This window comes from Cornus florida, unplaced genomic scaffold, assembly GCF_030987335.1.
Source record: "Cornus florida cultivar Cherokee Brave unplaced genomic scaffold, ASM3098733v1 CherokeeBrave_3.0.0_Hap2_Chr03, whole genome shotgun sequence".
NCBI lineage: Eukaryota > Viridiplantae > Streptophyta > Magnoliopsida > Cornales > Cornaceae > Cornus > Cornus florida.
The window spans coordinates 92037050-92052666 of record NW_026775573.1 but is presented as its reverse complement, the minus strand read 5'-3'; the positions used below and the strand labels follow the sequence as shown (position 1 = coordinate 92052666).

Genomic DNA, 15617 nt, shown 5'->3' with positions numbered 1-15617 from the left:
GGTATTTTTTATTAATATTATACAAAAGTATTAAAATAATTTTGCAATATAAATGAAGCTCAGTCTTTCTTATTGGGTAAAGTGCAAAAAACCCCCTTGAACTATGTTTGAATTTACAAATAACCCCTTTGGACTATAATTCGTGCATAAAACCCCTTAAACTATCTCATTTTGTTGCAACCTACCCCAAGGACTATACCCTATTTCATTAAATGACTATAATTCACCTTCTTATTGAATTAAATTAATATATTTTTCTTATCTAAATAAATTATGAAAAAATTCATAATAATTTGATGAGATATTTTCCATTAAATTTGCATAAATTTACCTTTAATTTTTTTTAATGAATTATTTAAATAAAAAATTTTAGTAGAAATTTTTTTAAATGAATATATTACATGAAAAGAAGGTATTTTTTTCAAAAGTATTTTATTAATTTTTCATCAATATAGTGTATGAAAAATATGATAATTTTTTACGATAAAAATATTTAAATTGGTTATAATACGTTTTATTATAAATAATAAAGTTTTAATAATAAGTTAATCAATTTAGAATATGGTAGTTACAAATCTATTTATCTTATTTTTTCATTTTTATGATAAATTGATTCTAAAAATAAAATTAAGGTAAATAGTATAATTAATATTTACATAAGAGAAAAGATAATAAAAATAATTTAATAAGAAATGAAAATTTTAATGAGAAAGGATAAAATAGTCTTTTGTGATGAATTTGGCAACAAATGAATAGTTTAGGAAATTTTTTTGCTGTTAGTCCCTTTCTTATTTGCAAATCTTGCAGGCCTAACTTCCTTTTTTTTTGTGTTTTTTTCCGAAATTTTTGTTAGGCCTGATGCATATTTTTATTCTCGGTGCCTGAAACTCTCAAGTCCAGTTAAGTCACACCGTTTTTGTCCCTTACCTTGAACTCTGGTCGATTAAGAGGGACTTAAATAGGTTCCACTGGACTTATATCATGCGTTGAAGAACTTGGGGGCTACCCAAACGGCTGAGGTAGATTCCTGTGGCTTCTACTCAACCACCACAAAACCAAAGAGGGGTGAGGCGAACCCTTAGAGGCCAAGTAATTTGCCATTTTGGTGATTTTTATAGATGTTATTATTAGTAGTAGTACGTATTTTTTTTTCAACTTTTTAAATCCATTGGTCCCAGCAAAGACATTGAGTCCTAATGCACTGGTAAAACATTTGTTATACCCCTTGATTTGTTTTAAATACCGTCATTATTCTTTGATAGTAATAACCCTTTAAAGGAAAAAATATATATATATTTAATTTCCACTCCTATTTGGCATGAGAGTCAAAATAAAAAAACCATTTCAAAATCCACACCGAATAACTTTCCTTCCAAGTTCTCAAATCGTCCTTACATCTATGTACTGTCCGTTTTTATATATACATACATACATATATATATATATATACAGAGAGATGTGTATCTGCAGACACTGAAACCAGATTGTAAGTGAAAAGGGTAGAAAGGTGAGGAAGAAGGGAAAAAACCCAGAGAGAAGGCGTGTATATATATATATATATATATATACAGACACATACACGCGCATATATGGAGGATTGCGTGAAGGTATGTACAAAAAAGCTGGCACTCTGGCACACGCGCACCTTCAAACCCCTCATTGTTCATGACGACCTCGAACCCATCATGGCCACTATCGGCTTCGTTGCCGTTCCTCTTTCACCGGCGCAGCCCAACTGCGGTGGCGACACCTCCACCGCCACCGCCCAATGGAAGGAGTACATGTATTCAGCGGGTTGGTGGCGGAATGAGTCGCCGCAAGAGCCACCACCGCCGAGTCCCCGACTTCCCTACCCAAGACTGGACGGACTCCACATCTCCATCTATAGAAATTTCTTGGATGTCCTCAACTTCTACATCCAGATGCCTGACATCTCTGAGCTATTCCACATTCGGTAACCCTTCTCAATTCTCCGTCTCTCCCTCTCTTACCCATTAATTTAATTTCCCCTTCTCAGTTTCCTTTTTTCATATATATCTATAGCCCCTGTTCTTTTGGGTGTACTTTTTCATAGTTGGAATATCAGTTCTTTTTATATTAATTTATTGTTGTGCTAGAGGCACATATCTTTGTACAGTGTTATGTGTGATTGAAATTTTAATTACAAATGGATTTCTTCTCTAAGAGCATCTCCAAAGATTGTCTATATATATATATATATATATTTTAAATTAAATTTACACATAAAAAAAATATTATAAGAACTGTTAAACATGCTCTAAATCTGAATAGATAGAAGTTCTAGGATGTTAAGTGTGACTTAATCTCTGTTTGGTTTACTATTGAATTTGTTGCAAAAATGAAATAAATTAGATTTAGATTTTATTTCCATTTCTTCGACTCTAAGATAACTGTATGAATTAGATTTGGGTTGGATGAATTAGATTTGCGTTTTTTTTTAGTATTTCCACATCAAAGTCAAACTGTATTCTACGTCTATTTCTTTTTCATTGTTTTGTTGACAATGACATTATTGACAATGGACAAGGAAAGGCAAATTTTTTTGACAAACAAATTCAATAATTAAATCTTTTAAACTTCATCCAAGTAGGCAACCGGGACGATAATGAGAACAAGAGAAAATTCACAAAGATTTTGTTTTCATTTTTATTTTTATTTTTATTTTTATTTTTATTTTTTAAATAAGTACTCACTCAAACGTTGAATCAAATCTACCCCTCCCTTTTGAAGATAAAGAAATTATACCATTGTGTCGGAGATCGTTTAATAAACTTATAAAGAATTGAAGTGTGAAATAGTTGGAAATCAAATTTATGTTATTAACTTCACTTTAGCAATAGATTATGTACTAGTTGCGGATGTTAAACACTATAAAAATGGTAATTCTAGGTTATGGATGTGATTTGAAATATGACATGAGCAGCTTGGTAAATGCATAGACAGAATAGACGTGGTTTTCCTGCAAAGCTTATATGTTGTAAGAATGTTCATACATCATATCTTCTCCTTTGAAAGCTTTTCTTGTTAAGCTTCAAATATAAAATAATAAAAGCGAAAAAAGAAAAATTGAAGAGCAAGTGATTAGGAAATTAATAAATCTTTGGAATTTACATTTACTCAACCTGAGATTAGATGGAGCATTAAGGGCAAAACCAATATAAAAATGGTAATCAGAAATGTAAAGGAGATGGGACATGAATGTGCTGCACTTTTGACAAATTGTTGCATAATTTGAGTGAAACTTTGTGGTTTTCAAACATTTACCTGCCATTATAGAAAAATCAAACTTTTTGACTGCTTGTTGGAGCTATTCTAATCCATGTTGTGGAATCATAATATAATCTCCACATCAAAGGATTAGTGTCTCAATTCATATCTGTAAATTGTTGTTGCAAATGAGATAATTTGGTAGCGGTGATGAGTTACTTTATGGGACCCACCACAGTAATTTCAGAAAATCTTGAAGTAACTTATTGCCTGATTCTGGTACTTCCAGACCTTCCGACTAGTTTTTCTTTTTAAAATAAAGGAATGTAGAGAATCTGGACTTTAATGAATAGAAAGAGAGAATATAAAATTATTGAAGTATTTAAAAGAAGTCGTCTTTGGTGCATATGTTAGACTAGTTTTGAGGGTTTGGACTAAATCATGTAATCTTTTTAAACAGGTGTCATATAATCTTTTTAAACAGACGTCGCTCTCACGCTCCGAACATGCTTTAGTTCAAATTTTCACTATTTATACATAATTTTGCCACTCTCACACTTCCACTTTATGTGATTTAGGGTTTGGAGTAGCTAATTTTGTTATAAACTTGGAGGTAAATCTCCAATTTGCATGTCCTGGGCTCTACTTCCTCTCAATGTCAGAATGAGATTAATGGGCAACATTCTTCTTCTTTGTAGCTAACAAGGCTTGAACATATTGTTATTTTAATTGTAAATTTGATATGAAATTTTGATACTCATTATAAACTCATGTCTTCTTCACCATTTTAGTATTGTAGATAATAATTCCTCTAAACGTACCCTAGCTTGTTGGCTATGTTTGAATGTGTTATGATATGTTCAACTTTGTAAAACTCACATGGTTTGGTTTTGATTACTTGTATTTCAGGGGAATGCCACTCAATCGTGTTCACGACCTAAAAGTTGTGTGGAAACGTATGGAAAAAGAGGACGATGTGTTCGTTTATAGAGCAGGAACACTGGACCAGAAAATATACGATTTATATCTCAATAACAAGAATGACAACGATAGCAGCAGCAGCAGGAAAGAGAGAAATTCAGTTCTTATTGGAGACAATGGCAAGGATACACCTGCCACCTGCATTGTTCCACTGAAAGATATCATCGTGGAGTGGTCACGACAGATCCCCTGATTAATCACCAAGCCTGTCATGAGAGAATTCAATTGCTTCTCTAAATTGGGTGAAAAAAGTCCATACCTGTAAGCTGCTCACCATCACACAACTGGATAAATCAATCACGGAGGACGACTTGCAACTTTTTTTTTTTTCTTAGTTGGTACATCCACACACATGCCTCCCCTGAAACTCGAACTCCTGACATCCCTTTAAGAAGTAAGGGCCTGATACCGCTAGACCATCTATTGGTGGAGGACTTACAACTATTTACGCTGCTGTCCAGAAGAAGAGAAACAACAGAAAAGAAGAAATATAGCAACCTTTCAGTAAGCAGAGGTAGGATCAAATTCTCGAAACAAAATTGAAGTTACAAGTTCAAACACGCACACAATAATGATGATTACTTACTATTGAATTGCTCAATGCACGTACACAAGTGGGAGAAGAAAGTTGATTCTGTTTTTGCTCATATTTGAAAATCATTTGCAACAACAATTTACATTCTCACTTCATCATAGTGTGTTGTTCACAAGGAAGGAAAGTTTCATGTTTAGTCTAAGAATGAGGAAAATAAAAAGCAACAGTAGGCACAAGCAAGAGAGTCTTGGACGTCTTTGAACATTGTCCATTTTGTCCTTTGATTGAATAACAAACATTGTTAAAAATTATATATATATATATATATTTTCTACTTTACAAGACTACCTTTACTTTTTCTCTTCAATTTTTGTTTTTTTTCTACTTTATCTCTCCTGTCTTTCAAATAACAAAATTTTCAAATATATCTTTATGAGAAGGAAAAAAAGAAGAAGAAGCTTATAATAGCAATGAATCCCTCATACATATATATATATATATATATATGAGAAGAAAGAAAAAATGTTAGCTACTGACAAAATTAAAAACCAAGTAATAAAAAAAAAAAAAAAACACACAATTAGCATGCGGTGTCCAGTTTTGAGTGAAATCATCATCAAACTTACTTTTTGTAGTGATAATTCAAATTGTGTTGTTATTGAATGGCACTTTTTAAAACAATTGTTGAAAATTTTTAAAAGTTGCTTTGAATAATCTTACTTATTTAATGTAACAATAACTATATATAATTAGGGAGGCCCACTCCACTTTTCTCCGATTGCATTTCATTTTTCTTTTTCTTTTAAAAGAAATGACAAAAGGTTATTGAATTCATTAATGCACAATCCCCTAATTTATAATGTCATAATTACCCTTTATACAACTTTAACTTTTTTTTCTTTACTTTCTTTACTATTTTTTTCCCTCAAAGAAAATAATTTATTTCATACTAAAAATTTTATTTTTGACGGACAAAAGAGATAATTTATTCCATAATGACTTTTTTTTGGTACAATAGAAAGAGATATTTATTTAACAAAATTAACTTTTTTTTAGTCCTGTTAAAAGAGGTAACTTTTTTTTTTTGATAATTTTTTATGGGTCCTGTCAAAAGAAATAATTTATTTTGGTCTTATCAAAAGAGATAATTTATTCAGAAGAGATAAAAAAAAAAAAATTTTATCTCAAAATATATAATTTCTTCAATAAATATATTTATTTTGGGTTTTTTTCATATCAAAACAGATATTTTTTTTAATGGTTACTTTTTATTTTGTTGTCCGGTCAAAAGAGGCAATTTATTCAGCATAATATATATTTTTTACTCTTATCAAAAAATATCTAAAATATTAAAAATTAGAAATAAGGACACAAAATCTGAAAGGACAGTTGTGTCATTTAAAAAATAATAATTATTTATTTGTAAAGTTATGGCCAAAATTGTTATTTCATTTAGAGTGAACTACATTAAACTCCTATTTTCTATCTATATTTTTCATTAAACCCCCTTTTTCTATTTTTTTGCTAAACCCTCCCTCCCCCAACTATTCAAGGGGGGTGATTTAACTAACGGGAGTGAGTGGAAAGAGAACTGAAATATAAATTGACTTAAATATCCATTAAAGCCTATTTGAAAAATCTACTTTGCTTCTTTTATTTATTTATTTATTTATTTTTATATATATTAAGCTAAACAACATCATTCACAGAAATTAACACTTCTATTGTGTTTTTTGTTTTAACATTTTACTAAACTAACAAGTTCACATTAGTCACATGGAAGGAATTTTTTATTTTTTTATAGAAAAAAATGATATTGAAATATTAAAAAATAAAAAAAATAAAAAAATAAAAAGAAGAAGAAAACATGTAGGCATAAATATTAATATAAAAAAAGAAAAAAATTAGGCATTATTTCTCGCAGTGTCCATTTAATAAATCTATATAAAATGAAAATCAATAAGAACCAAATAAATGAATGCACAATATAATTCTCAAATATATATATATATATATAGCAGATAAATTTCAAGAGAAAAACCAAAATTTATATTAATCTGAATGCTGGATGGAATGAAAATATAGTATAAATAATATTTAATGGCACATATTATATATACCATTATATTATGATACAAATTATATATAATATTATAATGATGGAAGAGTACGTGTTGTTGCAATGGTGGAATATATGCGGCTAAGAGTGATAATGGAGTAGATATATAAGTGAAGGTATATTAAAATAGGTACAATGACATTTTTGTCTAAAAAATATATGTGAAACTAAATATTCAAACAGCTCATTTTCAGCTAACTTCCGTTAGTTAAATCACCCACCACGAATAGTTGAGAGGAGTTTATTGACAAAAAAATGGAAAAAGGGGATTTAGTAAAAAACACAGATAGGAAAGGGGGGTTTAATGTAGTTCACCTTTTCATTTAAGATTATAGTGCAAACATTTAAAAGTGGGCCTCCCTATAAGAGTAATGATACTCTGTCCGATCAAATTGACCAACTCCTAGATCGTAGGTGTAACCGCCACATAATTACCTAAATTGTTGATATTTTATTTGGGAGCTAAAGATACCAAAAATAAATATGGAAAGAAACTAAAGAGGTTTTGACGACCCTTCTCTATCTCTCTGATTTCTCCATCCCTCTTCTTGACTCACTGTTTTCTGTTTTCCACTTTGCAAAATTGAAGGAAAAACAAAGTATTGAGAATTCTGTATTGGTTCATAAAATCAAAGGGGAAAAATACTTGTTAATGTCAAAATGCAAGATTTAAACACTTTAGAAAAGATATAAACAAAATTATCATCTCACGTTAAAGGCAAAAAAAAAAGAGATTGAGAAAAAGTTTAGAATCATTAAGCCAATAAGGCGGAAAATTAGGTAGAGATTCTTGATATTAAAGTTGCTAAAGTGGGCCCATTAAGGAGAGAATGTATACCTCATGAAAAACTTATGGTAGGCCCATTTTAAATAATAACCAGAGATTATTTTGACGGGCCTAATTTAGGAGTTTGCACCACTTAGGCCTATAGTCTGGTAAGATGAGTATAACAATTCACCTTAATTTTATTTTGAAATGGTTTAATTAAATATTATTATATTAGAGTTTTGTCACTCAGAAAATAATTTAGAAAACAAAAAATTATTATTTTTTATAATCCTTTGAAATTAAATATAGTCCGTCCGTATGTAAAAGGTAATGTACAAGAAAGATGGTGGATATAGCTCCTTGACCCATCAAAAGAATTGACATGAGACAATCCAAGAGCCCAATTACACGAAACAATAAGCCTAACCGAGCAACAAAGTAACTGTAACAATTACTGTTCAAATCAATGGAAGATGATGTTGTGGGACCCAAAGCTTCCCCACTCGGCTAAGCCATCGGAGGAGGTGATGCAAACTCTCGTGGCATTTCACTCTTCTCTCTGGTTATGATGAAGTTGGTTTAATTTAGTTCCTAATACATGTTTGCTTTCCATGTGTTTTCAATGCACTAGTAGTGGTATATTTTGATGTTCATTTTTCATCAAACTTGTAATTGCTCGCATGCTCTGTCAAGTAGCTTTCGATTCCCGAGAATATTGAATTGGTTTAGAGACCTCTTCATGAAACATTATTATTTTTAAATAATTACGTGTTTATAATTTACACATTCTTATTTCCGGTTGGGTTATATTGCCGAACCTATAGAATTAAGCTTCTCATTTTGTTGCAGCAGTGAATTTCCTATCCTAATGTTTTTGCTTGGTTATTTATACACAATACAAGTAAGTGAAAAGTCCCACTCCCTTTATTGCATAAATGAGCAATTAAAAAAACATAAGCCTCACAATTCACTTCAATAAATCCACTCAAATTGACTTGTTCAACAAACAATATTAAATTAGAATCACCGCTATATTGATTGCGCGTCCTAGACTCGTAGCCCACAAATGGATCTTTCTGCAAGTGGTGCCGGCCCAGGCAAGGTAGGGAGTGAAGGCACTAATTCCCGCCAAATAAATATATATATTCCCGCCAATCCCCATCGGTAAATAAAAAATACAGTAGTAAAAAAAGAAAAAGAGTGAGAATAAATTCCAATTGCCCATTGGGATGTATTTTTCCCTCTAAAAAAAGGGACCAAATGTGTAGGGTTTGAGCAAGAGAGAGCCAGTCCCCTGTAGAAAAGAAGAATCCCTTGGATTCCTATTAATTTTAAGACTTTCTGCAGCCCTTATGTCTGCCACCAGCCGTAAATGAGATGAACCCCACACTCTCTCTCTCTCTCTCTCTCTCTCTCTCTCTCTAGAATGGAGCCAGATTGTTGGCAGTAGGCACCAACTTTTTGACTCTTCTTTCCCATTTCCCGCCTAGGAATAACAAAAGGGTTAAAAATAAAATAAAATTAAAGACAACACTCTTCTACTATTCTGTAACATCCAACACAGCACAACCTTCATGTGCTCAGTGTTCTCTTCTCACCACAATGTGAACTGAGGACTCATTAGTCGCTCACTGACACATTTTTTTGTCTCTTTCAAAATACTAGTTCTTATCATTTCCTTCTTTTTCCTCCCAAAGAAAAAGCCAAAAGAAAAAAAAAAAAAGAGCTTTTTCTTTACCTCCCAATCCTCTACAATCCCCATAAAGAAAGGAAGTGGAAAAACACAGAAGAAAAAGGAAAAAAAAAGAAAAAGAAAAGAAAAGAAGTGTAAGGGCAAGAATAGGGACCATTATTCAGATGCAAATCAAAAAAACTTCACAGAAACCTTTCTGGTCTCAAATGGGTGCCCTTAAGCCCACATTTGCCTACTTGGTCTTGGTTTTATTGCACACACACACATACCCCGGGGCTGGGGCTGCTGCTCATGCTCAACAACAGGCTGAATGGAAGTCTGCTACTGCAACATACTCCAACCAAACATATGACTCCATCGTTATCGGTATTTCTCTTGCTTCTACTCTCAATCAACACATATAATAAGAGTGCTTAATTTGTGTTAGTATATAGTCTTTAACCGGAACATGACCAGTGAGTTCATTCACGACAGTAGTTTATGATTTACTATTGCAGAAGGTGCTTGTGGTTATGGGGACCTTCACAGGACCAGCTATGGAAAGCACAGTGCCGGACTAAGTAGTATGCTATTTGAAAGAGGGAGTACCTGTGGGGGATGCTTCGAGCTGAGATGTGTCGATCACATTTTGTGGTGCCTGCGGGGAAGCCCTTCCGTCATTCTAACCGCCACGGATTTCTGTCCCCCGAATTATGGGCTTCCAGCTGATTATGGTGGGTGGTGCAACTTCCCCAAAGCACATTTCGAAATGTCCGAGGCTGCATTTGCCGAAATAGCAGAGCCAAGGGCTGACCTAATTCCAGTTCAGTACAGGAGGTAACCAAAACAACCAATTGAAATTCAGTACCCTTGTTTTGCTTGCTGTATGTATGTATATATATATATGCCTGTCTTGTAATACCCTCTAGTAATAAAGCAAACAAAGTAAGTAAATTCATGTGGATATTAACGTACAGGGTTAATTGTGAGAGAAATGGAGGGATTAGATTCACCGTGAAGGGGAGTTCATACTTCCATCAAGTTCTGATCACCAATGTAGGCTTGGATGGGCAAGTGATTGCAGTGAAAGTAAAAGGATCAAAGACAGGGTGGATACCCATGGGTAGGAATTGGGGCCAAAATTGGCAGTGTAATATCAACCTTGCAGGACAGCCTCTTTCGTTCGAGGTCACAACGAGCGGCGGGAAAACAGTCACATCCTACAATGTTGCTCCGGCAAACTGGAGATTTGGTCAGACATTCCAAGGGAAACAGTTCTAGTATTGGCAAGATGAAAAACTAGAATTTAGAAGTCAGGCAGCAGATAATCAAGATAACAAAGGTATGCACATCAAAAAGCATTCAGCTTTGAGTAATCTAAATTCCCAGCCATTCAATGAATTCCAGTTCATGGTCAAAATAGAAGAAAAAGTTGGAGAACAGCTTTGAAAAGAATACAACTTGTAGGCCCCAATTAGACCTCTTTGTTATATGTTGAGAAGAAAATATACGCGTTGATGGAATGTGTAATTATGAAAAAGCAAAAGTATGTCTCCCTTGAAATTGCATTCTTCTGCTGTATGTGAATTCTCTATTCTGGTTTATCTGAGCCCTAAAATTTTCAGTCATAGTATATCTACGTGGCTTCACAACTCACACGAGAGACATACCAATTAAATAAATATATAGTACTTCTTTATTGTGCTAAGCAACATAAATACAATACTTGCGCGTAAATGTGGATCTACAAGACACTGATGAGTTCACCATGGATATAATTTTTAAGGCGGTAAGCAGTAGATATACAAGAGATGCAAATGATAACCGTATCAACAGGATAAAGGCAATTTGGCATTCCTCTCCTAGTTAAGAATGGTAATAAATCTCATAAACTTGTCCAGTAGGCAAGTTTTAGGGCCTGTTTGGACTTTGGATTATGAGTTGGAACTTGGAAGAAAAAGAAATGAAATTGAATGAAAAGGCTGTACAATATATGTTTTTAAAAGGGGTAAGGCTATCAATAGAGCCCTCTCACGACAAGAGTCATCTCTCACTTTATTTACCATTAGATTGAGGTAGTTTTTGAGACGTGTGAAAAGTCAAATGAATGTTTTAATAAAATCTCTCAATACAATAGTCAAGAAGGAGAGCTCATGAGTCATGAGAGAGCTCTCTTACTCTTTTAATATGAAAATAGAAAGAAAATGAAAAGGAGGGTAAGGAGGGAGTTATTATTCTATCAAATATGATACAATTTGCATCAAGCTAAATGGTGTAAAGAAATTTTATCTCTCTAAAAATTAAACTGATTCATCAAATCGTTTTCCTTGCCAACTGATTCATCAGTTTGACCAACTGCCTCTGAGATGGTTTATCCCCGTACTTGCATGTGCAGCATAACCATCAATCTGAAAAGTACATATCTAGCTTGTACGGTTCTAATGGATGTAAATGAATAATAGATTATCTTTTTATAAATAGTATATTATCTTTTTTATGTCATAAACTTGTTAAGCACATATTAATAGAGTAATTTAGAGAAACCTAGTTATTGCTAGTTTGGGATATATATGTACACGTGTGAGTTTGTTACTTAGCAAACGGAAGAAACAAAGAAATAAAGTAAGAATAGAAACTGAGATCCCAGCATAACCTGGACTCATCATCTAGGAAGAGCCTTGGGACCAATGACCCAGAAAACTTCAGTTTAAAACCCAGCTTCTCAGTTCATGGACCACACAACTGCAGAGCCTTGGATTCTTTTGGATTAACCATAACCGATTGGAATCTAGTAGCTTGAGGCTCCAAAGGTTAGAGGAACTCCAACATGCAGAAACAGCCACCTGACAGTTGTTTTCCATAGTAAAACAATTCAACTCCGGTTCAGAGGCTTAAAATGCTGCAAATTCAAAAGAAAGGTAATTTGCAGAATCTGAGGCTGAAGTAATCTCAATGCAAACTCTAATAACAGAGCCTTGATGATTTCTGGAAATACAAGTTAGGCAAGAGGAATTCTTTACTGCAGGATCACAGTCGAGGATGGACTACAAAGTATTAGTGAACTATGGAAAAGGAACTGAACTGAGAGGATGAAGTTACTAATCAATTGTCTTGAAGATGCGGAGAATGGTGGAGTTCCAAATACACAAACTTAATCAGCAACCTGCATCATTCTATGGAAGCTAGAAAAATATTCTGCCAAAATACTGAAATTTTGCATGCTAACCTTATCCCGTCACACCTACACCAAAAGATCTATTGTCATCTAGGAATTGCAAAAGGTCTCGTGTATGAAACAATTCTTCAATTCGGATTAAGGCAATGCAAGTTACAGAGTCACTACCTTTCAACATGCAAAGGTGGGCATGATATCTCACTTTTCCATGATATGATTGAATCATTCATCTGGCAGGATCCATTTCAACTCACTGTCATCTCTTCATTCTCCTCTAGAAATCCATAACATTTCTGAGCTTCTAGCCTTACAATGGCTGAAAGACCTGTTTCTCCCTCTGATTCTAAACCATTTATCATTATTTTAAATGATGATTTATCTGGCTCGCATCCTGTTGTTTTCATTAACTGAAAGCACTCCATTGCCATTCCAGTGAAGTTATTTATCATCAGACTTTCCAAAAGTGCATTAAAGCCCTCGGTATCAGGCTCTAAACTACTTTCCATTTTCAATTGCATGAAAAGAAGTTCCACCTTTTCAAAAAGCCCATTGCTTGCTAAAACTGATATCATATCAGCGTACAGTGAGACCTGAGGTTTATACCAGTCCTCCTTCCGAACATCCTCAAAAACCTAAATCATTCAACGAGGATAATTAGATGAAGGTAGTTGAACAGGTTTTGATTATCATACAGACAGAGAACAGGTCTAATGATATGATAATTGTAATTAAAACATAACTTTGAAACTGTGAAAGAAATCAGACAGAAATTACATCATTCAGTTAGAAACAATTCACTCAATAGTTAATAAGGCATTTAAGACATCCCCCAATATCAAAAAAAGAGAAGCCAAAAATCTAAGGATGGAAGAAATACCAAAATAGGCCTACCGCACCTTAACAAACTGCTCTTAACTTATTATATATTGATTTATATTCATTTTGAGGGAAAAATAAGGAACAGAAATTGCCATTAAAAAATATATATACTAGTGTATGTATGTAGGTAAGGAATAATTAAACTGAATGGATTTACCCGTTCACATAATTTCGCTCTTCTATGGACCAACCTGATATAAAATGAGAAAACAAATTCCCAGCACATTTTCAGTTTTATCAATAAAAAAAAAAATTAAAAAAAAAAAAACTTATTGTAGGAAGGGAGACATAACAATCATTAATTGGCTGAGCATGTCTTCTAGTGAAAATATTACTGTTGATTTTGACAAACTAAAGGTAAAACTAGAAATCAGAAATGCAATTTTCACATGTTAATTGGCTAGTTCGACTGAATTCTAATGCTATAAACTTGCAAAAGCTTCTAACATAACAGTGTGATCGAGAATTTGAGCCACCAAATGGCATATTCACGGAAGTTTAGGTAATGGAAAATACACAAAACAAACCAGGATTTGAGAGCGCAAGTAAGTATATATAAACCAATATTTCTGCATATTCAATTAGGGCTCATAACTCACGAAGAAGGCTTAATTAATTATAACAACAATTACATTCAAGATTAAGAGCACTTTCAGAATAGAACATTAATTCAATCCTAATAAACCAACACTCTACTTTATCTCACAATTAGTTTCAGTACTTTTAGTCTACAAGATAAGAGTGACACTCAACACGAAGAGGAAGTTTTGTGTAGTATGTACTACGGAAAAAAAACTATTCAAGGGTGTCCCATCTCTGACATAACAGAAAACAAATTGCTAAAAAGTAAATGGGGAAATAAATCACTAATGCAAAAATGAAATTTTTATTGAAAACTTGTTGAGGATAAGGTCAAGAAACCATGCAAAAAGAAGAACAATGATCTGCACAGTTGGACACGGGAGAGGACAATACCACATTTCAAGTAATATATGATGATAGCATTATAGGTATTCTAATTTCTAACTGGAAATAGAATCCTCAGAATTGGTGTCTGTTATATATATATCTATATAATATGAATTGTAAAACCAGATTGGAGTATATAAATATGCTACAAAAGGGGGAAAAAAATAATAAAGGAAGGTACCTTGAGGGCCAAATAGCATTGGTTCTGGCGGAGGAGTTCACGAAGAACGGCCATCATATCGAACTTGAGTAAACGCCTGAGCTTAGAACGGAAGACTTGCTCCAAAGAGTCTGAAGAATTATAATCATCACCACAATTGCTCTTCTTATTATTGTTGTTTAAATTACGTTTGAGAGCCTGAACTGTTTGGATTGCTTCGATGCTGAGGTTCCTCCCTCTCTGTAGGGGCTTTCGATTCTTGCTTCTGTCTCTACTAGTACTACTTATCCCCATCATCCCCGTCGTCCCATTCTTCATCTTTTTATCATTATTATTGTTGCAACCAAATTGCAACCTTCCAATTTCTGGGAATGGGGGATTCAAATTGATCCGATTTAGGGTTTGCGACAGTGTAGGAAGAAGAGGATGCGCTAACGCTGATGATGATGCAGATAACAACTTCATTCTCTCTTCTCCCCCCTCAACTCAAGGATGCGATTTATTTGTTAACACGCACTCTGAATAGAAATGGGGATTTTTTTTTTTTAATTAATATGAAATAAATAAATAAAAATGTAATTGCTAAAACAGACAAACAGGCAACACTTTTCTTTTTTTTTATTTTTTTATTTTTAGGTAAAAACAAACAGGCAAGACTTGATATCCTCACACGTAACAAATAAACCGAGCGGCCAAGGGTAAAATCACATAACCCCTCTACTACCCACCAAAAAACAAAAAAAAAAAAATTAAGTTACCTTATACACCTAACCGATCAATTTATTAGGTTATCAAATGAAATTACAAAAACACTCTTCTTCCTCACACACACACTTTTTAAAATCAGCTCTGACAGAGTAGTGCCTTTAAGCGTTTAATGGCGAAGTAGTAATGCAAACACTCGTTTAATGGCTAAATAGTAATGCAAACACTCGTTAAACACGCCGGGAACCCAAACGGGTCTCTAAAATTCAATATTCTTGAGTCATGACCTAAAGTTTCATTTGGCACTAAATTTTAATGATTGAATTTTGGTTATATGTGGCCAATCAGTCTCAAATTCAGATATCTACAATGAAATTGAAGGGCTCAGAATAAAACAATTTTGAATCATAAGTCATGGGGAAGTC

General features: G+C 33.3%; 3 protein-coding genes and 1 long non-coding RNA gene across 7 annotated transcripts; 2 read left to right on the top strand and 2 right to left on the bottom strand.

The window, feature by feature from the left end:
* Nucleotides 1-1294: 1294 nt before the first annotated feature.
* LOC132300866 (uncharacterized) lies at nt 1295-4474 on the top strand. Its single transcript, XM_059798129.1, has 2 exons — nt 1295-1954; nt 4138-4474. Exons 1-2 carry the CDS (start codon nt 1590-1592, stop codon nt 4400-4402), a joined length of 630 nt encoding a protein of 209 aa, XP_059654112.1. The 5' UTR covers nt 1295-1589; the 3' UTR covers nt 4403-4474.
* Nucleotides 4262-10418, bottom strand: LOC132300868 (uncharacterized). Its single transcript, XR_009480610.1, has 4 exons — nt 10280-10418; nt 9914-10118; nt 4469-4662; nt 4262-4398 (listed from the first exon to the last, which is right to left on the bottom strand). It is a non-coding gene; the product is annotated as an uncharacterized LOC132300868 (long non-coding RNA).
* Nucleotides 9153-10925, top strand: LOC132300865 (expansin-A20). Its single transcript, XM_059798128.1, has 3 exons — nt 9153-9691; nt 9823-10141; nt 10282-10925. Exons 1-3 carry the CDS (start codon nt 9490-9492, stop codon nt 10583-10585), a joined length of 825 nt encoding a protein of 274 aa, XP_059654111.1. The 5' UTR covers nt 9153-9489; the 3' UTR covers nt 10586-10925.
* Nucleotides 10469-15033, bottom strand: LOC132300864 (protein THYLAKOID ASSEMBLY 8-like, chloroplastic). 4 transcript variants are annotated; one of them, XR_009480608.1, is made up of 3 exons: nt 14509-15033; nt 11958-13111; nt 10469-10581 (listed from the first exon to the last, which is right to left on the bottom strand). XR_009480608.1 is itself a non-coding variant. In XM_059798127.1 (2 exons), exons 1-2 carry the CDS (start codon nt 14950-14952, stop codon nt 12725-12727), a joined length of 831 nt encoding a protein of 276 aa, XP_059654110.1. In that variant the 5' UTR covers nt 14953-15033; the 3' UTR covers nt 10964-12724. The 4 variants fall into 4 exon arrangements, 1 of the variants encoding a protein (XP_059654110.1); XR_009480607.1 differs by lacking the exon at nt 10469-10581 and having other exon boundaries at nt 10964-12545; nt 12648-13111; XR_009480609.1 differs by lacking the exon at nt 10469-10581 and having other exon boundaries at nt 10964-12147; nt 12648-13111.
* Between the last annotated feature and the right edge of the window lie 584 nt (nt 15034-15617).

Excerpts from the sequence above, each read along its gene's own strand:
- LOC132300864 (XM_059798127.1), bottom strand. The coding sequence starts at position 14,952 with ATGAAGTTGTTATCTGCATCATCATCAGCGTTAGCGCATCCTCTTCTT. Across the intron at positions 13,112-14,508 it reads AATGCTATTTGGCCCTCAAG|GTTTTTGAGGATGTTCGGAA; the intron begins GTACCTTCCTTT and ends TGAATGATTTAG.
- LOC132300866 (XM_059798129.1), top strand. The coding sequence starts at position 1,590 with ATGGAGGATTGCGTGAAGGTATGTACAAAAAAGCTGGCACTCTGGCAC. Across the intron at positions 1,955-4,137 it reads TCTGAGCTATTCCACATTCG|GGGAATGCCACTCAATCGTG; the intron begins GTAACCCTTCTC and ends CTTGTATTTCAG.
- LOC132300865 (XM_059798128.1), top strand. The coding sequence starts at position 9,490 with ATGCAAATCAAAAAAACTTCACAGAAACCTTTCTGGTCTCAAATGGGT. Across the intron at positions 9,692-9,822 it reads ATATGACTCCATCGTTATCG|AAGGTGCTTGTGGTTATGGG; the intron begins GTATTTCTCTTG and ends TTACTATTGCAG. Across the intron at positions 10,142-10,281 it reads ATTCCAGTTCAGTACAGGAG|GGTTAATTGTGAGAGAAATG; the intron begins GTAACCAAAACA and ends ATTAACGTACAG.